Source organism: Grampus griseus (genome assembly GCF_964374135.1).
Source record: "Grampus griseus genome assembly, chromosome: 11".
Taxonomy (NCBI): domain Eukaryota; kingdom Metazoa; phylum Chordata; class Mammalia; order Artiodactyla; family Delphinidae; genus Grampus; species Grampus griseus.
This window is the reverse complement of record NC_139005.1, coordinates 102,655,510-102,678,160: the sequence shown is the minus strand read 5'-3', so window position 1 is coordinate 102,678,160 and position 22,651 is coordinate 102,655,510. Positions and strand designations below refer to the sequence as shown.

Sequence of the window (22,651 nt, the reverse complement as noted above, 5' to 3'; positions counted from 1 at the left end):
CGCGACCCCGCCCCAACCCCGGTCAGAGAAGGCCTCGCCGCACCCCCGGGCCGGGCGCCCCCTGCCTGGCCCTGCGCCCCGCCCCTGCGGGGGTGGGGTGGGGTGGCCGCGCGGAAGTCACGGGGTCAGGGGGCGGGTCGCGGGGCGGGCCGGGGGCGGGACCGGGCCAGGCGGAAGCGCCGGCAGAGGGCACTGCTGCCCGCTGTTCCGCGTTCGCCCCTCCCCTGCCGTGAACTGCCTTCGTCCCGCTTCGCGCGGGTCAGCGTCCTGGGACTTCTGCCCCTGATCACGAGCCTGGGCCGGGACCTTTACGTGAAGAGGGTCAGATCTCCGCCTAAGAATCTAAAGGTGTCCTGGCCCTTGAGGGTCCCCAGGGAGTTAGATCCCAGGCTACGGGCTCCTGTGTTCTGTTGAGGTCAAGGGTCTCAGGTGCCGAGTTCGCTGGGACTTAAGGAAGGGGTTGTCTCAGGCGGGGTTAGGGGAGTATTTGGGTCTGAGGTCTCAGGGGAGGGTAGTGCCTGGGTCTGGGGTATCAGAAATTAGTGCCTGGGTCTGGGGTCTCAGATGAGGGTAGTGCCTGGATCAGGGGTATCAGGGGAGGGTAGTGCCTGGATCAGGGGTATCAGGGGAGGGTAGTGCCTTGCGTCTGGGGTCTCAGGGGAGGGTAGTGCCTGGGTCTGGGCTATCAGGGGAGGGTAGTGCCTGGGTCTGAGGTCTCAGGGGAGGGTAGTGCCTAGGTCTGAGGTCTCAGGAGAGGTTAGTGCCTGGGTCTGGGGTATCAGAAGTTAGTGCCTGGGTCTGGGATATCAGGGGAGGGTAGTGCCTTGCATCTGGGGTATCAGGGGAGGGTAGTGCCTTGCGTCTGGGGTTCTGGGATAGAGCTTTCTGGAACCACTTTGCCTTCCCTCCCAAGGGTCTCTTGTTACAGGCCTGTCTGTGCCGGGTGCCATGGTGGCTCTGTGGACCCTCACTCTGGCCTTGGCTGCTGGCCTGGCTGCTACCAGCCCACCCAACATTGTGCTGATCTTTGCTGATGACCTGGGCTATGGGGACCTGGGCTCCTATGGACACCCCAGTTCCACCACCCCCAATCTGGACCAACTGGCCGCAGGGGGTCTGCGGTTCACGGACTTCTACGTGCCTGTGTCTCTGTGCACACCCTCCCGGTGAGCAAGGAGACCGGGAGCCCTCACCCCAAATGCCCACCCCTGCCCATCCAGTTCCTCCCAGATGCACTCTGGGTTGCAGAGGGAGGAAGAGGGTCTCCATCCCTCTGTGGAGAAGTTCGCGTCTCTTTGTTTTTGTCCTCTCCCTCCCCTTCTCCTTGTGTCCATCTCAATCACTTTTGCTCCCTCTCACGGACTCTGTGACTTGTCCTATAGGGCTGCCCTCCTGACCGGCCGACTCCCAGTTCGGATGGGCCTGTACCCTGGCGTTCTGGAGCCCAGCTCCCGAGGGGGCCTGCCCCTGGAGGAGGTGACCCTGGCTGAGGTCCTGGCTGCCCGAGGCTACCTCACAGGGATAGCTGGCAAATGGCACCTTGGGGTGGGGCCTGAGGGGGCCTTTCTGCCCCCCCACCATGGCTTCCATCGATTCCTCGGCATCCCGTACTCCCATGACCAGGTAGGAACCACAGGGGTCCGTCCCTTTGACCCTACAGCCCCAGCCCACAGCCCAGACCTCTGAAGGAGCTGCTCCCCCAGGGCCCTTGCCAGAACCTGACCTGCTTCCCGCCGGCCACCCCCTGCGATGGCGGCTGCGACCAGGGCCTGGTCCCTGTCCCTCTGTTGGCCAACCTATCGGTGGAGGCACAGCCCCCTTGGCTTCCTGGACTTGAGGCCCGCTACGTGGCCTTCGCCCGTGACCTCATGGCAGATGCCCAGCGCCAGGGCCGCCCGTTCTTCCTGTACTACGCCTCCCATGTGAGTGATCGTGCCCCCCCCAGCCCAGGGCTGCCCGTGACCTCTACCTGCTGCTAACTCCAGTCTCCATCCCCAGCACACCCACTACCCCCAGTTCAGTGGGCAGAGCTTTTCGGGGCGCTCAGGCCGAGGGCCGTTTGGGGACTCCCTGATGGAGCTGGATGCGGCCGTGGGGGCCCTGATGACGGCTGTGGGGGACCTGGGGCTGCTCGGAGAGACACTGGTCTTCTTCACTGCAGACAACGGGTACTCCGGCAGGGGGCAGAGGATGCTGGTCGATCCCTCACAGGGCCCTGGGGTCTTCCCATCTTGACTGCTGGCCGAGGACGTAGTGGGATAAGGGGGTCTCGGGAGATGCTGGCCATATGTGGTGACACCAGGTGTATGTGTGTGGGAGGCTGGGGGCCACGAGTACATGGAGGTGCTTGTCTTGGTAGGACAGGGAGCGGACAGGCACATGCTGGCCGTTTCTGGGCAAAATGTGTAACTTAGAAGTCTGGGGCTGGGGTCACTGGGGCAGGCCAGAGACCCTGGGCCCCTCATCGCAGATAACCTCTCGGGTGTTGCAGACCTGAGACGATGCGGATGTCCCACGGCGGCTGCTCTGGCCTCCTGCGATGCGGAAAGGGAACCACTTTCGAGGGGGGCGTCCGAGAGCCTGCCTTGGCCTTCTGGCCAGGCCACATCGCTCCCGGTCAGTCTTCAGGCCTTCTCCTCCTGGACTCTTGGCCCCACCTCCCCAACCTTGATCACAGATGGAGTGACTGTACAGCCCTCTACCCGCAGGTGTGACCCATGAGCTAGCCAGCTCCCTGGACCTACTGCCCACCCTGGCAGCCCTGGCAGGGGCCCCGCTGCCCAATGTCACCTTGGATGGCGTTGACCTCAGCCCTCTGCTGCTGGGCACAGGCAAGGTAGGGCCCGTGACCTCATGACCCCTGCTCCCCCCAACCCCCCCCGGGCCCCCCCAACTTGCCCTCCCCCGGAGTGAGTATGGGGAGCACCTGAAGCCCCTGGGGCCGGGCAGACCCTCTGTCGAGCAGCGTCCAAGGGGTGCCGCCCCTGGGGCTCTCGGGTGGGCAGGGAGCCATTGCACAGCCAGGGCCCAACGCAGGGCTGAGGCTCCGGGTATGTGCAGACCCCCGACTTTGCCCCCAGAGTCCCCGGCAGACCCTCTTCTTCTACCCGGCCTACCCAGACGAGGTCCGAGGGGTCTTTGCTGTGCGAAGCGGCAAGTACAAGGCACACTTCTTCACCCAGGGTAACTGCCTCTCCCCAGCCCCGCCCACCCCTCATAGCCCCAGAGCCCCCCCCCCCGCCCGCGCCCTGTGCACAGATGTGCCCCCCTCCCCAGGCTCTGTCCACAGCGACACCACTGCGGACCCTGCCTGCCATGCCTCTAGTCCTCTGACTGCCCATGAGCCCCCGCTGCTCTTTGACCTGTCTGAGGACCCTGGTGAGAACTACAACCTTCTGGGGGGTGTGGCTGAGGTCGCCCCAGAGGCGCTGCAGGCGCTGAAGCAACTTCAGCTGCTCAAGGCCCAGTTTGATGCTGCCGTGACCTTCAGCCCCAGCCAGATAGCCCGGGGCGAGGACCCTGCCCTGCAGGTCTGCTGTCAGCCCAGCTGCACCCCCAGGCCATCCTGCTGCCACTGCCCTGAGCTCCAGCCCTGAGAGCATAGGCGGAGGCCAGCCCCGTGCCCCTCGCCCCACCCAGGCGTGTGATGGTTCATTGCTGTGCTGTGGGTGTGTAGAGGTGGTTTGTACCTGAGCACGCTAATGACACCAGCTGACACTTGTAGGTGTGAGAATTCACATGATCCTTGTGATAGCCCTGAGATAGGTGTTGTTCTGCCCGTTGCAAATGAGGAACCTGAGGCGTGGAGAGGTCCAGCAACTTCTCTGAGGTCACCCAGCCAGTGAGAGGTTGGCTCTGGAAGCTGCCCCCTCCCCCTGGTGATTGCTTGTGTCAGTGCAGACAAGCGTGGTGGTGAGTGTGGGCACACCTGTTCACGGGGGCAAAACTAGGTGCTTTTATGTGCCAGGACGGGGTGAGGAGGGGGCGAGGGCATGGCGGGCAGCAGACCCCGAAGACGCGGAGTGCCCACGAGAGCCAGGTTTTCCCCGGGGAAGAAGCACAGGAACTGGACCACCCTGGGTGTTAGAAACCTGTCTGAAGGAGGGAGAGGGGTTACACGGTCTACTGTGGTGAAGTGGGCTGGGGAGCCCTGCCAGCTCTGAGGAAGGCATGTCAGCAGCTCCAGAGGCTTCCCCTCAGCCCCCCAGTGCCCCTTCCAGAACTCTGCATTTCCTACCTGCACACACATTTCCAGTCTCCTGGCTTCGCCTCTGCCCCCATGGGAGCCATTCCCCACCGGCAAAGTGATCTCTTAAAAACAAGCAGGTTGGGCTCCATTTGTGCTCAAAACTGCAGGCTTCCTATCATGCTCAGAATAGAACCCAGACTCCTTGGAGTGGCCCACCATGCCCCACCCCACAGCCCTCGTCCGTCAGCCCTGGCAGCTGGCCGGGTTGCCCATCATCAGGGGAAGATGCTCATCTTTGACTCTGTCTGGCATCTTCTCTGCAGAGGGGCCCCCTGCCTGCCCACCCACTGGCATCTGCGTGGTGGCATGTAGCCCTCCTGGGGTCCCCTTGTGTGTGTACCGATCCAGGGCCACGTGCTCCTAGAGCGGCTGTCACACCCCACATGCTCCCTCAGCATTGGTTGAGTGAGAAGAGTGCTGTCTGGGGGCTCAGGGCCCCGAGTGGGTGTCCTGTCCTCGTGGTAGACCAAACAGCCATCCCCGTCCTCCTAACGGTCCCCTCACTGTTTCATTGGTGGGCAGAGGCCCCGTGACCTCTGAGGTACAGGCTGTCCTAGTCCCAGGAGGCTAGTAGCCAGTCTGAGCCAATCACAATACAGTGATTGGTCCAAGAGAGGCGTGTGACCAAGGGTCCTGGTCAGTGAAAGGTCAGGGGCAGTCTGCTGGAATCCCGGGGTCTTCTGCATCACTCATCCTCCAGGAGTGGTGAGGACGGTGCTGCAGCATCACGGGGCCTGACCAGACATCATGCATCCGCTAAACGAGTGTCTCCAGCCACGTACCTCCAGAGCTCACAATGTAAGAAAATAAACCAGCCTATGTAAGCCGAGTGCTGCTGGCTTGTCTATTACTTGCAGCTGAAAGCAGTCTTGCTGGAATGATGTGTGAACGGGACGTGTAGAGGGCATGTGTATGTGTGCAGGGGTCCTCCTGAGTGAGCCCGTGGTGTCAGATCCTGCTGTATCTTGGAGCTGCCCCCATAGGGCAGTGGTTTCCTTGGGGGCCCCTTCAGCCACTGACGCTGACATAAGAAGGGCCCACGTGCACGTGTGGTCTGGGCATGCCCACCCCCTGCAGCCTGCAGCTTCTCTTCTAGGGGGCCTGCAGTCACCTCGAGGTGCCTTGGTTTCAGGATGAGAACAGAGAGGAATGGAAGCAGGTGCATGATCTCTGTATCACATCCAAAGATCAAACCCTCCAGCAAGAATACATGAATGCCAGCACCCAGGCATAACCTGCAGGCGCCTTGTCCAGGTCTGCCGCCCAGCTGGGTGGTGAGCATCGCTTTATTAGTTCCACAGACCTTTACTTACCAGCCAGCGCTGCGCTTAGGGCTGGGGCACAGATCGACAGAGGGGACTCACCCCTGCTCCTTTGGTGCTTAACGTCTAGCAAGGGAGATGACCATCAACCCTGCGCACTCAGACCAAATGGCGTTCAGTGTGGTAGAACCTCAACCTCCCAGGTTTCGGTGTGTGGGTGTTGCCTGGGAACAAGGATCGGGAACCGTCAGGTGCTACAGAAGTTCTCTGTCTTGACTGGGGGTGCTGGAAACGCGGTGCACACATATGTATAATGCACTTGAGCCACACGCTTGAGTGCCCTTTATGATGCCATGTATATTTTATACTTCGGTAGAAATAAAATATTAATCGTGATCGTGTCAACTGTATCTCGAGAAAACTGGAAGAAAAACACTTAACTGTAGTAAATACCACAAAGGAAGAGAGCTTGGTGCTACAAAGGTGCAACTGCGGGGCGGGGCAGGGGTGCTGGAAATGACTGAACCAGTTAGGGCTGCCTCCCCGTCTGCTGAGACCTGACGGGTGGTCACTCCACCCTCCCAGCGCAAGGTTCTCCCCCTCCCCCTCCACCGTTGGTCTCGCTGTGAGGCTCTGAGGGCAGAAAAGCTTGTTCCTCATCATTTTAGCTGCTTTAGGGCGATGCACCCTCTTTGTAGAGGCACCAGTGTGCGCACGTGCTCTCCCGTGTTCGTGCACACGCGCCCGAAAACGGGCCTGCATACTCGACACAGACATGCACACGCTCACGCATATTCATACACACACTCACAGCCCCAAATGCTGTCTGCGATGTCCCTTCTCTGCTGCTGTTGATTTGAAAAGCAGCCCTTTTCCTGTGAGCCTGAGACCATCCACGCCCACCGAGTGGCTTCCTCAGGGAGCCCAGCATCCTCTGGAAGGAGCCACGTGTGTTTGGAAGGAACAGAACGTTGTGCTGTGGGTGCTGTGGTTTCCCTCAGGAGGGAAGAAGAGATACCTGGACACGCCCCTCCTACCCCCCGTGACTGTGACTGTGACCCCCACATCTTACCTGTGGGTGTTGAACTCGACCCTGACGCTCATCACGGCTGGACACCGCCTGTGGGATGTCTGGAGAGTCCTGCCAGCTCCCTGACCCCAGGCCTGGTGTAGGCGGGGCTTGCTTCTTCTCTCTGCTCTCAGCCCGCAAACGAGCTGCTCTAAAGGGCAAGGGGTGTACACTCCTGGGGTGGTCTTCAACCAGTGGGGGTCAGGAGCCAGCAGGTAAGTGTTCCTGCTTCCCATCCTTCGGGTATATGGTTCAGGGAAGAACTCTTATGCTTCTCAGAAGGGCAGCCAGCCTTAAGGATGGGCCTTACACTGGCTTTTGCTCCCTCCCTACCTCATTCGTGCCCTCTCCTCACTACAGCACACAGTGGGGCTTTTACGAAACCAGCTGCCTGCCCCTCTGCCCTTGTACGTCCTCTCGCATGGAACTGAGCACAATGCCCAGAGACACAGCAGCCCTCAGGCAGTCATGAGGGCGAAGACCACACACTAAGGGCACAGGACCAAGGGAAGGAGCCTGCTGTTCTCGACGTCACCTTCTAGAAGCCACACCAGCGTCCAGGCCTCCTGCGGCACAAGAAACGCCCTGATTTATTAGACTGTCTCCCTGGGCAGTTCTCTTAGAGCTGAATGCTCTGCATCCCACCTATCACACGAACCACTGTTGAAACATTCCCAGTGACATCCAAAAAGAAGCGTGCTCTTGACATGCAGAATACAAAATCCAGGGTGTACATGTATTTCTTTTTACCTTATTGATTATATTTTTGAATCTATGATTATGTTTTTCTCTTTTTCTTGCCACTCAAACATTTTAAATCATGAATTTCTTGGTCAGCAGTTTCATAACTAGAATCTGAGCTGAGACCACCATTCTTTATTTTATAATGATCTTAGCTACTCTGCCTTAATCTTTTTTTTTTTTTTTTTTTGCGGTACGCGGGCCTCTCAGTGTTGTGGCCTCTCCCGTTGCGGAGCACAGGCTCCGGACACGCAGGCTCAGCGGCCATGGCTCACGGGCCCAGCCACTCCGCAGCATGTGGGATCTTCCCGGACCGGGGCACGAACCCGTGTCCCCTGCATTGGCAGGCGGACTCTCAACCACTGCGCCACCAGGGAAGCCCGTTTGCCTTAATCTTTTTGCCCTAAATTATTCCTTGATTCTCCCAATCTCTTTCTGGCCTCAAACAAAACAAAACAAAACTCATAGATAAGAAGGAAACTGGAAAAAAAATACACCAAAACATTAGCAATCGTCTTTAAGTTGAAAAGATACGCTCAGGGGAGTCCTGCTCTTGGCCTGACAGCTGAACTCACCAAATCCTATGAGACTGGTATTTCCATTGTGGCCAAAATAACTTTTTATGTTTGGGGTTTTTTGGTTCTTTTTTTTAGATGTATTTATTATTTATTTATTTTTATTTTTTGCTGCATCAGGTCTTAGTTGCGGCACACGGGATCTTCGTTGAGGCATGTGGGCTCTTTCATTGTCGTGTGCAGGCTTCTCTCTAGTTGTGGCACGCGGGTTTTTTTATCTCTAGTTGTGGCGTGCAGGCTCCAGGGCGTGTGGGTTCTGTGGTTTGCGGCACGCAGGCTCCCTAGTTGAGGAGCACGAGCTCAGTAGTTGTGGCTCCCGGGCTTAGTTGCCCCGCAGCATGTGGGATCTTAGTTCCCTGACCGGGGATCAAACCCTCGTCCCCTGCATTGTAAGGTGAATTCTTTACCACTGGACCACCAGGGAAGTCCCTATGTTTGGATTTAATGAATGTATCTGTACTTTTTTTAGTTTTCTGTGGGTGTTTCTATTTGCATTCGGGGGTCCCTAATAGCAACATATAATGCTTGAAACAAGACATGTTCATTGCGGAGAAAAAAAGGAAGAGAAACTGTCAGCCCCACCTCCGGCAACGACGACTGCAGTCTGTGTTTTCGTTCAGTCTTTCTCAGTGTAGTTTCTAGTGTAGATTCTGGATATTCATTTTTCCTTAATAGCATAACAAATATTTCGTATTATTACTAAATGTTTGTAAGCGCACTTTTTCTGTGCCAGCCCACTATTCCAATTAGGTATATGTACCTTAATACAGTTAGCCCTACTGGTCAATATTCAGATTGTCTTTGTGTTTTCAACATTTTAAACGAGAACATGTACAATACAAAGCTTTTCATTTAGGATGCTCTCCTTGGCTGGCACAGTCCTGGCATTGGAGGCTTACTCACTCACCACTCAGGGCTCTGAGGGCCCCCAGCACGTGTGCCAGGCTCTGGGAGGACGGGGGCACTAGCAGACCCACAGTTGGCAGCCTCTGCCCAGGGCCCCCCTGCGTCCGGGAGGATAGGAGGTCACCCAGCCACATGCAGAGAAAGCTCAGTGTCCAGGGTGGAAATAATGGGGTGGAGGGAAGAGGGGCTGGAGAGGGGCAGCGACAGGGCAGGCTGAGGTCGCACAGGGAGCCACAGCAGAGTTAAGAGGGCGAGCGGCCTGCTCAGGTTTCTGTTTAAACAACCGGGTCTGGTTGCAGGAGCTGGTGGATTGCAGACACAGGTGGAGGTGGGAGCCTAGAGGAGGCTGCTTGACGCACAAAGATCCAGGCGGAGGCGGGGAGGCGGGGGGGGGGGGGCAGGCTTGGGGTGGTGGGGGGTGGCGCTGACAGCAGGGGCAGTCTAGGGTGCCTCCACGCTTCCTGCTCAGGCAACTGGAAGAGACACAAAGCACAGAATATAGAATGGGGCACACGGGGAAGAGGCTCACGTCACTTCAAAGTGTCCGTGGCTCCCACCAGGAGTTCTGTGTCTCTGCACCTCAGGGCCCTGGTTAGGGTCCCACGTTTACCGAACTCCACCAGGCGCCTGGCCAGTGACTGGCAGAAGCAGCGCTCCTGGAGGGCGCTGGGGCTGGTGAGGTAAGGCACAGCACAGAGCTGAAGCACACGGTCTGCCGGGGGCAGGACTCTGGGGCCCTCAGCACAGGGAAGGCACCGAGGCCGCCGCGGGGGAGAGGAGGCCAGTGAGCGGACCCAGGACAGAGCCAGGGCGGGGCCTGGAGCGCAGCTGAGCCGCAGCAGACCATGAGCCAGCCCCGAGAAAGAACAGCTGGGGAGGGGAAGGAAGGTGCCCGGGCCGGTGCAGGAAAGGAGACCAGAGGCGGAAGGAAGGTGGACGGGTGTGGGAAGGTCCCTACTGACAGGAAGCTGTTCCAGGTGAAGGATGCCCAAGCGTGTCCGGCTGCTGTCCCAAAGGGCCACCGCAGGAAGGGAAAGGTATGGATACAGAGACATGAGGAGATGAGTTGGAGGGAGGGACTGAGCCCAACAGGGGCGGAGTGGGGGCCGGGCAAATGCAGCCTCCCCTGAGATGGGGGGTCGAATTTCCACCTGACAGAGAGTGAAGGGAACAGCAGGCGGGCGGGGTGCAGCCACAGGGACCTGAGAATCACGCCCCCAGGCTGAGGGGCAGAGGTGCGCGTCCAGGGGTTCTCTGCCTGCCTCATTCAACTGTAATCAGCAGGAAAGTTTTCTCGTAGATGTTCTGCTGAGTTGGTCTTCTTGCAGGGTCGGGGGACCCTGGCCTGCCCCGGGGCTAACCAAACGCTGAAGCGTGGCCATTTACTGATTCCTAACCCGTGACTATGTTCTCTGTTTGCCGGTTGCCCTTAAATTAATTTGAGTAGAGGTGTGTGATTTCTATAGACAGTGGTTTTCAACCTTCATGCAGTGAATTTGTCTACACTGGCCTTTCTCACTCTCATTTCTTAACCTTCACCTGTTGTCTTCCTGGAGCTGCTGGCATCCTGGGCTCGGGGGGTTAGGGCGCGGAGCAGGCCCACCCTCAGAAAGGCACTGACCACCATGCTGACCTCAGCACTTGAGAGCTGGGGCTCGCTGGGGCCAGGGGGCCGGGGAAGCCCTTTCTCCAGGAGGTACCATCTGTAATCACCTAGGGCATGTGACAGTCACCTCTTTTCTTCTGGCTTTCTGTGGAGAATTTTTAAAACACTAATCTTAAGATCTAAGCAGACTGACGCCTGCTCTGTCTCACATACACACTCACAAGCGTGCAGGCACACTCATAAGCACGCACACACTTCCCAGCCTGGCACTCCAGTGCAGGTGGAAAGGACACACGCTGCGTGACCTTTCTCTCTGGCCTCAGCTTCCTCGCTGGCCAAGCAAGTGTATTTGGAGAGCACCCACCGCGCACCGCACAGGGACACCAGCATGATTTCAGAGAGCAGTGAAGGGGTCTCCTGATTCCATCACCCTGGGGTCTTGGTCCCCACTGCCATGGACAGTGCCTGGGCCCCTGGCCCCTTATCTGCGCCCCCCCCCCAGAAATAGCCAAGGTCACACCAAGCAGAGAGTTTATTGAGGTGCTGGACTGCGGGGAGTGTTTGCAGCGGCATAGCAGATGCTGGTGTGGCCGGGGCCTGGGCCGGGGCACCCTCCTCCTAGCAGCGTCTGGGGCTTGGGGTGACCACGACTCCTAGTCTCCCGCAGGGCCCTACTGGGGAACCCCTCCCTGCTTACCCCTGAGCTCCTCGTGGGGCACTATGGGGGGGGTTCCTCTCTTTGTCCCTATGGTGAGGATGGGATATGACCCCTTGATATTCACTATAAAAATTAAAATTCCTTTATAAATCACACGGGAAAAGCAAGAGGGGATCACCTGGGAGCTCCCTCCACACGCCCCTCCCAATTCTGACCCCAAAGTAAAGAGCAGAGGGCAAGAGTTTGCAGGCACAGAGGAGCAGAGACAGATAGGAGGAGAGAAGAGGGAGGCCAAGGGCAGACCAGGGCAACACAGAGAGAAAAGATCAGGGGTAGCGAAGGTGCAGGCTCCACGCTTCAGCAGCCCCTGGGGAGCAAGGAGGAGAGTTCCCAGCACAGCCCGGAGACTCGCCAGATGCCAGGTCCCATGTGCCCCCAGTCCAGTCCTTGCCAAAGCCGAGGTGGCCGCATGAGATGCCCCCAGCCCCAGGCGCTCCCGGAGCGGGAGAGCAGCGGGTGGCTACTCCAGGTAGATGTCCTCTGTGGGGCAGGCGTACTCCAGGTGCCGCTGGTAGTACTCCAGGAAGGCGCGGCTGGGGGAGAGAGCGGCCTCAGCCCCAGGCTCCCCAGGCCCGCCCACCTGGGCCTGCCCATGCCCCCCCCACCCCACCCCCACCCCCGCCCAGCTTCGTCCCTCGGCCCTCCTGGCCCGGCCCCTTTTCCTTACGGTCTAACCTCAATGCTGCCTTCCCACCCCCAGCCCCGTGGTCAGTGTGCCCGTGCTGTTCCCACGCCCAGGACTCCCTTCCACGCTCCTGCCCCAAGCGTTCTGCCCACCACCTTCCCAACGCTCCACCACCACCACTGTCATCTGGCCTTCCCTGCCTTCCCCTCCCCTGTCCCCCCAAACTTCATCCCCATCCCTCCTCCCAGCCTGCTCACCACCACCCCCCGCCCCGGGAACCGCTGCACCGGTTCTGCATCCCCACTCCAGTCCCAGCCGTCACTCCACGCTGGCCCAGCCCTAATCCTGCAACCCACCCTCCGGACTCACTCACCCCACACTCTGGGCCACGGGCCTCATCGACTCCTGGGAGACGAAAACGTGGCAGGCAAAACGGCTCAGCAGCGGGTGTTTGGTGATGAAGCCAAAATAGCTGTGGGGAGAGCGGCGGTGAGCACACGGGACGTCCCCAGGTCCACCCCTCAGCCCCCAGGGATCGAGGAGAAGAGCCAGGGACAGAGGGCTCAGGGAGGGCGTGTGGGGCTGGGGAATGTGCGGGTCACACGATTTCAAGATTCGAGGCCCCTTTCTGGGTCCTCGTCAAAGCACAGCGCTGGGCATCTGTGAGGAGTTAGCGATCTATGCTCATCTGTCCACAAGGGTGTCCCACTGCATCTTCCTTCTCCCAAGACAGTGCCAGCTGCCTCTGTGCGCCACCACCCCCCCACCCAAAGCCTGCCCCTGGACCACAGAGCAAGGCCTCCCCGTCTTCTGGGCACCACATCTCAGCTAACTCTTCCTTGTCATGTCACCTGACACCCTGAGCCTGCCCAGTCCCACCTCTGGTCCTGCAAACCCACAGCTGTTTTCCGGGCTCTGATGTGGGGCTTGGCATGGGCCCTGACATGTGAAACAGTCTTTCTGAAGAAGCTTGTACCCTGGCTCTGTCGCCCCAGCTCTGTTCCACATATGCCTTTCCTGAATCTGCCCTTCTTCTCATCAAGACATTAATAAAAATTGTTGTCCAGAGGGAGGCACTGCCAGAATCCTGCAGCAGGAGGGCTGAGACCCACCCCCCCACTGTGGCTAACGCAGCCCACGTCAGGTGGGATTAGGGTTTTGCGGTTCCACCAGATGGGAATCCACACGGCAGCATCATCGCTGGGACAACGTGCTCACGTTGGCCACGAACACGTCACAGCCTTGTCTTGAATGCCACGCTCAGATGATCCCATTCACGGGGAGTGCCAGGCACCGTCCTCAGCAAAGCTCTTTATGTCATTAGCTCCCATAAACCTCACAACGGCCCTGCGCGCTGGGCCTCTAGATGAGGGCGTCGGAAACGCAGCCGGTCTGTGGCGCCCTGGGGGTGCTCTCAGCCACCTGTGATCTCACACGCCACACGCTCCCACCTTATCCGGACACAGTGTGCCCAGCACGTGCCTAATCCAGCCCGCTTCACAGCGAGATGCCTGACATTGGCTCCTTGTGGCTCCTCACTGTGCGGACTGGGCTGAGTTCTGCAGTAACATGTACCAGGAAAGTCTGGGCCAGGACAGAACCGCCTTGGTCTCCTCCTGGCCATGGAACTGCATCTGGGTCAGCGTCTGGCCTGGACGCCTGAGCCTGTGGCACCCAGTTTCCCTCTGCTGTCCTTCCTCTCTCGGGTGTGCCACCCTCAGCCCAGTGTCCATGTGGGCCACCGTGCACACTGGTCCTCATGGTGCCAGGTCTGCCCCGCCGCCTGTTCTGAGCCCTGGCCCTCCACCCCTCAGAGCAGCATCTAAACTGTGATCCCATCAAACCACCTCCCTCTCAAGGGAGAAACCAAACTGGGCTCTGACCCGGCTGAGGGTGGACACCATCGCCCAGCCAGCAGACAGAGCGCCCCTCACTCTTACCACAAGTGTCCAGGAGACACACATGCCGGCCTCAGTATCTGTCACAGCCTCAGCCCCAGCAGCAGTGTGTCCTCCCCACATCCTGCCTCCCTTGAGGACCTGCTTCCTCAAATACCACTGGGCCCTTCGGAGCCTCTGCTTGGCCCTGTCTGCGTCGCAGGTTAGCTCCTCCTGTCGCTTCATCTAGGGCACTGGCATCCTGTGCGCAGGAGGCCGGCTGGGCAGGAAGGCTGTATGTAGCCCTCCATCCGCTGGTTACGCCTCCCTCTCACTCCCGTCTCTTCTTTCTCTGCCTGGCTATCCTGTCTGCCCCATGGCCGAAGTTACCTACCGGCTCCGAACGTACCTCCCCCCAGGTCTCCCTTCCACACTCCAGACCACGTAGCAACGGCCGCTTCACCCTCACTGCCTCTGGATTGAACCCTGCATCGCCAGCCTGTGAGGCCCACTCACTCCAGGCCTCTTCTCCTGGCGCGTGGGTCACTAACTGCTCAACACCCAGGTCACCCTTGATTCTCTCTCCAGGTCAGCCTCTACATCCAATCAACTCAGGTCCTGCCTGCCCACCTCCTAAATGCCACTAGGTCACAGCACCTGGATAACCTCAGCAGCCACCTGGTCTCCTGCCAGCAGCACTTGGGTCCTTCCACCCTGCACAGCAGCCTGTCAACCTGACTGTGTCACCCCACGACCCCATCGCCAATGGGATTAAGTATAAGCTCCTTGGCATAGTCAAAAGGACACAGGTGCTCTTAGTGTCCCTCCAGCCTTACCCAACTGCCCCCAAAGAGCCCCTAGTGCCCCTTGCCCACAGCCCTGGCTCAGCTGGCTCCCTGCCAAGAAGATCCACCCTGTCACCCACTTGCCTTTCAAGGTTCGTAGAGTGGTCTTCAGCCGCCCCGCTAAGTCCCAGGAGAATTCACCCACCTCCCTGCAGGTCTGTTCACTGCAGCCCCATGCACACGTCCACCAGAGTCCCACGAGTGCTTCGAGCACTCGCTTGTCCCAGACCAGATGGGAGCCTGTCTGATCCAGGTGTCCTGGGCCCAGAACAGAGTGGGCGCCACGTGGGGACTCAACTCCTGGAGCCAAGTGGGTGCGGGTGAGAGGGTGGGATGGTGAGTGCGCAGCCCTCAGGGTTTGAGGGGACCAGGGGATGGGGGAGCCTCGTACCAGCTGTTGCGGGGGTGGCAGCCGCAGAACGAGATGTTCTTCATCTGGAAGAAATGGCTGCAGTGCTGGAACTAGAGCAGAGGTGGCAGGAGAGGCCACGCTAGACAGAGCAGCCCAGGGCCACCCCGGCCACCCCTGCTGGACGCGCCTCACCCCTCCCACCGTCCCCTGTGCCTCAGGCCCCCACACCCCACCTCAGGTCCTCCACTTAGACTCAGCTTGACCCCCCGAAGAGAAATCTCGAGGTCACAGGAGGCAGGAGGACGCAGGTGGACGGTCAGTTTCCGGGCAGTGGCGATCTGCAGAAGAAGTGAGGGGAGAAAAGGGTCTCCAGGGCCTACGAGGGTATCTCTCCCTCCTGGCGGGACGCTGTCGATTAGGTTTGAAGACTGCTGGCAGCGATTCGGGAAGATGTGAGCGTGGCCTTGGCCTCTCCTCAGCCTCAGGACGGCCTGCCTCGTCTGCCTTCCGCCCCTCCCCAGGACTGCGGCCCCAGCAACCCTGGCCTGCTCACTGCCCGTCTCGTGCGCTGGACGCGGGCTCTCAGGCGCAGAGCCGTGCTGCTGCCCTGCTGCCCCCCCGCTCGCCCGCAGGCCCAGCAGACGGGCCGGCCCTCACCGAGTGTCCACTGAGTGAATAACGAGTGTGCAAATAACTTCCAGGGAAGGGTCTGTGAGAGCTGGTCTTGCTTTTCAGACACGAATAGGATGGGCTGAAGGAGGGGGAGGGGCCGGCGGGAAGGTGACGGGGAACAGCTGCTGAGCGCTGCCCGAGGCCTGTCTGCCAGGCCTCTGAATCGGGGCTGGGGGGGCCCGGGCCCCGAGGCCCCCAAGCATCCTGGAACCCTCCGTGGAAGAGGGCGGAGGCCTGGGGCCTCCCAGGGCTGTGCCAGCCTGCAGGGCTCAGGGGCCCCCACCTCCAGACTGACCTTCTGCATGGCTGCACACAGGATGCCATTGCCCTGGTGACAGGGCACCTCCACGGAGCCCAGGAACTGCACGTCAAAGCGCTCCACCCAGCAGGGACCCCGCTTGCTCCCTGGGAGATCACAGGGGCCTAGGTCAGGTGAGCAAGAGAGGGCCTGGGATGACAAGACGCCCCTTGGGGAAGGGGCCTCACCCAGCAGGTCCTTGGCCGGGCCGGGCACCGCGTGGGCATAGAAGGCGGGGAAGACGCCACGCTCCCCCGTGCGCATGTTGAAGCCACGGAACCAGAAGTCGTCCTCCTCGGCCTCCACCAGGACCGGGTCGTCCACATCCAGCTCAAGCTCGTCGGGATGGCGGGGAATGAACCTGAGGTCAGGTCAGAGGTAGGAGGTCACTGGGGCAGGGGCAGGAACGGTTGGGTTGTGTCCACCAGTGTCCCATAGTGTCTGTAGGCTCAGGTGGAGCGTCGCTAGCAGCGAGGGGGAGAAGCTGTACCTGAAGACAGCCCGATGGGTTTGCTCTCTCTCCTCGCCATTGACCAGGCAGGAAAAAAGGCCGAAAGACTCCGTGCCTGAGAGACAGAAACAAAAGAGACAAAGGCTCAGGGGAGGGGCAGGAAGCCGAGCTCCCCTCCCCTCAACAGTCTGGTGTGGGTTGTCCTCAGTCACCGAGGGAGGGAGAAGTAGCTCACCGGGGGCTGGAGACAGAGCAGCCTTCCCCAGGCAACTCCCCACCCTACCCTACGGGGGCCTGGGGGAAGCCCTGGGGCCAAGGAGCCAGCCTGCTCCCCCGGGACCGCCCCCTTTCCCCACCTCCCACTCACTGGAAGATCGGGAGGTGCTGTTGACAAAGACATTGAGGAACTTCTTAGAGAAGGTGAGGTCAGGGCTGTCCGGGGAGGCAGCCCCGGGGCCCCGATCAAGGCCCAGCAGTGCGGCTCCCGCCTCTTCCTCGCTGGCCTCGCCACCGCTGTCCCCGCTGTCCTCGCCCAGGCGCGCGCAGCGCCGCAGGCTCACCAGCTCCAGCTGCGTGTGCTCGTCCACCACCAGCGTGTACTTGACCGCATCGTACACCAGCGAGGCGTCCGGCGCGGCGCCCGTGCCCCGGCCCCCGAGGGGCGCTGCCTCGGGCTCAGCTTCGTCCTCCTCCTCTTCATCCTCGTCGTCCTCCTCCGAGCAGGCGGCAGAGCAGGCGCGGCCCGGGCGGGCAGGGCGACCCGGAGCGGCCCACAGGGGCGTGATGGTGTCGCGCGTGGGGTTGCTGAGGAAGAGGCAGGGCCCGGGCTGCGCGGGGCCGGGCCGAGGGGCGGAGGGCTCGGGGGGCGGCGGCCCACACAGCGTCTCCATGTCCACCAGCTCCACGCCCGGCCCCGCCGCCGCCTCGGGGGCCTCGCCGACGGGCGACGCACACTCCCCGGCAGGACGCGGCGCAGGAGACAGGCACTGGCCAGGGCAGCGGATGGGCGAGGAGCCCTCGGAGATCATGCGGCTCACGAGGTTGCTGAGCAGCCAGGGCGAGTCGGCGTCCTCGCTGAGGTCCGGCTCAGACTCGGACCCTGACTCGTACTCGCTGTTGGTGTCGTCGGGGCCCACGGGCAGGAAGGCGGGGCGGCGCGGGGGCTCGCACGGCGGCTCGGGCTCGGGCTCCGAGGCCGGCGACGAGGCCTCCTCGATGGAGTTGGTGAGGTGCGAGGAGCGGCCGCTGCTGCTGCCGCCGTCGTCGCTGCTCCGCTCCAGCTCTGTCTCTGAGATGGAGGAAATCATGCGCCCCAGGCGCGCGCCGCCCGCGTCCTCAGAGTCGGAGCCCGGCGACGACAGCTCCTGGCTGCTGCGCCGACCCCCGCGGTCTCCGCTGGAGCCGCTCCCCAGGTCGGCCTCGATGCCCGGATCCGAGGAGGGCGAGGCCCCACCTGGCGCCAGGGGCCTTGCGGGCTGGTTGCCTTCGGAGTCGCAACCTGGATGCACAGGTGACTGCGCCCCGCAGGGGCTTCTGTCCGTGGGCGGGAGGGGGGCGGGCGGCTCTGCGGAGCACGGGGTTGGGTCAGCCAGCCCACCTCCCCCACCCCTCCCTCCCTCGCCTCCGGCGTAACCCCGCCCACCACCGCCCAGCTCACCTCTGAGGGGCTCCTGGGCGGGTGGGCACAGCACTGTTTCCTGCCTGGAGGCTGGAGGCCCTGGAGCAAACCCTCCATTGTTGTTCAGGGAGTCCTGGGGAGGAGGGGAGGGGCGGGGGGAGGAGAGCAGCGCTGAGGAGGGGCCCCAGCTCTCAGGGGTAGGTGGGGGGGACAGGCTGCCGCGGGGACCAGTCCCGGATGCTGGGAACCACGGATAGCTGCGGGTCTGGGTGCCGGCTCACCTGGGCTCCCAGCGTCGTCAGCTGGAGCGTGGTGGGCCGGTGCTTGTGGGGCTCCTCCAGGGAGGGCGAGGGGATCAGGGGCTGCCGGGCGCGGGCTGCTGAGCCAGGGCCTCCCCCCTCAACCTCCCCCTCTGCTTCCTCCTCTTCTTCTTCCTCTTCCTCCTCGTCGTCCTCCTCCTCTTCATTGTCATCGATCATCTCAAACTCCTGGAAGTCATCCTGGAAGGAGCAGATGGGGTGCGGCTGCTCCGAACGCCCCAGGGAAAGGCTGTCCTGCAGGGAAGAAGGCCAGGGCAGAGCTGGGCCAGTGTGGGATGGTGACTTGGGTCCCAGGCGCCAGGAAAGGGGAAAGCAGGAAGCTATAAGTCAAGGGACAGACGCCTCCCTCCAGTTCTCTCTGCTCTCCACCAACAGAGCAGCTTTTTAAAAAATCTGCTTAAGATACATAAGGATCGCTACAGTTCTTGGTAAGTAAGAGCCCAAACTCCTAAGTCTGGGTGACAGAGATACTCAAAGTGGCCCCAACCCACCTGCCAGCCTCATCTCAGCCTCAAACCCCGTCACATTTGACACCAGCACTTTTCCTTCATAGCATTTTAACACAACGCATAGTTACTGTAGAGTTTTGGGTCTGTCTCCCCCACCAAGCTGCAAGCCCTACCAGGACAGGACCGTGTCCATACTGGACACTGGTGCAGCCCACCCCCAACCAAGAACAGGACCGTGTCCATACTGGACACTGGTGCAGCCCACCCCCCACTGAGAACAGGACCGGGCCCGCAGTAAGAGTGCAGTAAATAGCAAATGAATGCATGAAGCAAAGACAGCCAGCACCAGGCTTCACCGACCTCGGAGCCTCTGACCCACCAATCCCTTACCAGCAATGCCTCTCCTCCATTCCCTCCAACCCCCGTCATCTGCCAGTTCCTTCTGGTCCTCCCTAAGGGCACGGTTGTGTGCCACTTCCACTGGAAAATCTCCCTGATGGCCTCAGTCCTGGGTGGGTTCCCATCGTTGCACCTTCTGTCCCCTCGCTGGAATCCAGCCGTTGACACTCAGGCAGCCACTGCCTCTCTCATGTCTTTCTCCCCTACTAGGTTATAAGCTCCTGAGGGCAAGAGCCACACCTGTCCTGCTCTCTTCCCAGGCACCTGGAAGCCCCCAGCACTTGCCACATGGGAGTTGCTCAGAAATGTTCTTGAATGAAAACAAAAACGTAAAGAAATGGGGAGGAGCAGATGGGCAGGGGAGACTTCAGGGCTGGAGACATGAGGCAGACAGATGGAGGCCTGAGAGGTGGGGAAAGGGCAAAGGAGGAGATGAGGTGAGATGGCAGCTGGAAGGGGTTAGATCTTTCTGGGAAGTGAGCTGAGCACAGAGGCACCAAAGCATAGACACATCTCCCCTCCCCCAAGCTAGCCCGCTGGTGGGGGTCAAGCGAGGACTGATGGGGAAGGTCCTCAGTGGACCTCTGTCAGAAAAAGAGAGGTCTGATATATCGAGGAAAACCCCGGGTCGAGAGGCCAAGGGAGAAGGGGCAATCAGAGGATTTCTCATTTCAAGGCTGAGCTTAGACCCACCCTAAAACCCCACGAGACTGCTAAGCATAACCTAAGCGAGACTCTCCCTTGAGAGAGTTCTCTGCCCCCAGCCCCTTCCCCACCTTCTCGCAGTGGTCCGAGTCGTAGCTGAGGCCCAGACCACAGTCATCGGTGATCTCAGACAGATCTTCATCATCAAATTCTTCCAGACTTATGTCCTGTGGAGGCCTGGAGAGGAGAGCAAGGACAGGGCTCCTGAGAGAGCCACCAACCCTGGACTCCCTGGCCAGGAACTGGTCCTAAGGAGGGGCCAAGGGAGACCCCCCCCCCAGCTTCTAGGCCCCGTGATCTCCAGAGCCCCCAACTCCCAGACCTGCATCCTGCCATTATCTTGGATCTCAAACTCTGCTCTCCAGCGGATTTCCCCCTCAATTTGAGCCACGACCAGCTCAGAAGAGGCACCTGTCCCCCAAACCCTCCTCCCGGCCCTCCTTCCGCAAAGAGCCGGCAGCCTCTCCCCCCTCTACCCTCAGCTCTAGGCCCCTGGGTCACAGGCTCAGCCTCAGGGGAGTCAGGCTGAGCGGAGAAGGGGGAGGGGGAGCTGAAGCTGCAGCAGCAGGAGGAGGGGGAGGGGTGAAGGCTGTTCCGGGAGCAGAATCTGGCCAGTTTGTCCCCCACTCCTGCGGAAGGCAGGCCTACACCCAGAGGTCCAGCCCTCTCCCCTCCCTAGTCCCTTCCCCCAGGCCCCAGGCTTGATTTCAGCTCTCTCCCTCCCAGAGCCCTACAGACCAGGCCGGGCTTCCACCAGAGGCCCAACAAGGCCAAAAGGACACTGCCAAGCCCAGAGTGTGTACTCAGCATCCTGCGCAGGCAGGCAGCCAACCCCTCAGAGGCTCCGCCCACGACCCCTGAGGACCTCCACCTTGGAGGACCTCCACCTTAGAGGGGGGCGGCTGTTCAGGCTGGGTGCAGCCCTGGATCCCAGCAGGACTTTGGGGTTGGGGGCGGTCACTGGGGCTGGAGGACGGGCATCAGGGGAGGACAAAAATGGAGAGACCCGGAACCGAGGGGCGGGGGGCGAGGAGCCGGAACCACGGGCCTCAGGACCAGAGGGGGGGTCTGGGGCTTGGGCCCCCAAAAGCGACGAGGGGGGGTTGGCAGGGTCGGGTCGGAGAAGTCTGGGGACTGGGTCAGAGGGGGTGCTGTACGAAGGGAAGGGCCTGCCGAGGCCCGGGGCGCCCAAGTGCGTACCTGCAGCCTGGCGGCGACAGCGAGTGAAAGGTGGAAAGAGAAAACATCTCCGCCCGATCCGCCATCTTCTCCGGGGAAAGGTCCGCCGACTGCGGCGGGGGAGGGGTGCCCGGAGCGACAGCCCCGCACGCCCTTCGTCGCTCCCTCCCGCCCGCCCTCAGCCCGCCCCAAGTCACCTCGTGACACGCCCTGCGACACCCCGCCGCCAGCACACCTCGACGCCAGGACACCGCGGCAGCGCGAGCCGGGGGGGAGGGGAGGAGGGGAGGACCTGGGAGGAGGGAGGATCCGGGGGGGAGGGGAGGAGGGCGGACCCGGGAGGAGGGCGAAGGGGACTGCGGGGAAGCTGGTTGGAGGAGACAAGATGGTTTGACTAAGAGGCTCGAGTTGGGGGAGAATCGGGTTGCGGTTTGGTTTTTTCGGGGTGGGGGCAGGTGAGAAGCGGATTAGTGGGGATGGGGGATCAGTTCGTATGGTGAGAGTTTAAATGAGGAACTTGCTGTGGGGAAGTCGGTCCGCACACCTCTGGTTAACTGACTTTGGGGTGTGGGGTGGATGGGACGGGGCCTGGTGGAGTGGTGGGTGCAGCCCCAGGAGCTGTGCTGGCGTCCCAAGGAATCAGAAGAGCTGGGGTCCCAAGCCTGGCTCTGAGTGAGTCAGACTGAGACTGGGCAGCTGGAGGAGCTGTCCACGTCTGGGTGCTGACCAGGGCTGGTCGGAGCTGTCCCACAAAGGGTGCTGATTGGGCCCACGGAGATTTCTCCCTAAAACGTGCTGACTGGGACTGGAGGAGCTGTTTCCCCGACGGGTGCTGATCAGTGCTGGGCAGAGGCAGCTGCCCAAGGAGTGCCGATCCGGGCTGGACTCACAAAGCGTTGTGACCCAAACTTCCCAGATTTCCTTTCTATCCCGAGTCTTGTCATCAAACCGATTAACTTGGACATCCACATAAGTGACCCATCCAACACCCTTGACTCCTGATCAGGTCTGATGGTCTATGATCCACTAATGGTACACCTAGTACAAAACACAAAATCGAATGGACTTACGTGGGAAAACTGAAATAGCAACACACTCTCAGCAATCCTCGTGACAGATGAATCCTAAAATGTCAGAGGATACTTTCTGACAATTTTCTCATAGATTAGAAAATAAATAAATGCAAACCTTCTATCTTTTACTCTACTCACATAGCACCGAAATCACAAACAAAATAAAAATGCCAATAGCTAAAACTGAAAAATGAAAAGCTTAAGAGGGACTTCCCTGGTGGTCCAGTGGGTAAGACTCTGTGCACCCAGTGCAGGGGGCTGGGGTTCGATCCCTGGTCAGGGAACTAGATCCCTCATGCCATAACTAAAGAGTTCACATGCTGCAATGAAGATCCTGCATGCTGCAGCTAAGGCCAGGCGCAGCCAAAATAAATAAATATTTTTTAAAAGCAAGAAAAGCTTAAGAGCCACACCTTGTTGGGAATACTGTCAAAACCAGTAACTTCACCACCTCCTGATTCTTGACTTTAAGCCTCCAGTTCTCTGATGATTGCCTCCTGTTTTTCTCGCTTTCTTATGGTATTACCGTGACACTCACAATTCTTTGACTCCATAAGAAACTTATTCCAGGGAATTCCCTGGCGGTCCGGTGGTTAGGGCTCTGTGCTCTCACTGTCAAGGGCCCAGTTTCGATCCCTGATCAGGGAACTAAGATCCCACCA

At 60.3% G+C, this 22,651-nt stretch overlaps 2 protein-coding genes across 3 annotated transcripts; one reads left to right on the top strand and one right to left on the bottom strand.

Moving 5' to 3' along the window:
• Positions 1 to 229: 229 nt before the first annotated feature.
• Positions 230 to 5,064, top strand: ARSA (arylsulfatase A). Of its 2 annotated transcripts, XM_082666801.1 has the most exons (10): positions 230 to 348; positions 914 to 1,166; positions 1,383 to 1,623; positions 1,704 to 1,922; positions 1,999 to 2,168; positions 2,492 to 2,616; positions 2,709 to 2,836; positions 3,081 to 3,183; positions 3,277 to 3,378; positions 4,950 to 5,064. In XM_082666801.1, the coding sequence occupies exons 2-10, from the start codon at positions 949 to 951 to the stop codon at positions 4,985 to 4,987; spliced, it is 1,344 nt and encodes a 447-aa protein (XP_082522927.1). In that variant the 5' UTR covers positions 230 to 348; positions 914 to 948; the 3' UTR covers positions 4,988 to 5,064. The 2 variants fall into 2 exon arrangements, with proteins under 2 accessions (XP_082522927.1, XP_082522926.1); XM_082666800.1 differs by having other exon boundaries at positions 3,277 to 5,060.
• Positions 5,065 to 10,976: 5,912 nt separating this feature from the next.
• Positions 10,977 to 21,035, bottom strand: MAPK8IP2 (mitogen-activated protein kinase 8 interacting protein 2). The gene is made up of 12 exons (XM_082665368.1): positions 20,938 to 21,035; positions 19,809 to 19,914; positions 18,146 to 18,418; positions 17,904 to 17,997; positions 16,614 to 17,810; positions 16,286 to 16,361; positions 15,984 to 16,156; positions 15,793 to 15,902; positions 15,059 to 15,163; positions 14,865 to 14,935; positions 12,125 to 12,223; positions 10,977 to 11,659 (listed from the first exon to the last, which is right to left on the bottom strand). Exons 1-12 carry the CDS (start codon positions 21,000 to 21,002, stop codon positions 11,587 to 11,589), a joined length of 2,442 nt encoding a protein of 813 aa, XP_082521494.1. The 5' UTR covers positions 21,003 to 21,035; the 3' UTR covers positions 10,977 to 11,586.
• Between the last annotated feature and the right edge of the window lie 1,616 nt (positions 21,036 to 22,651).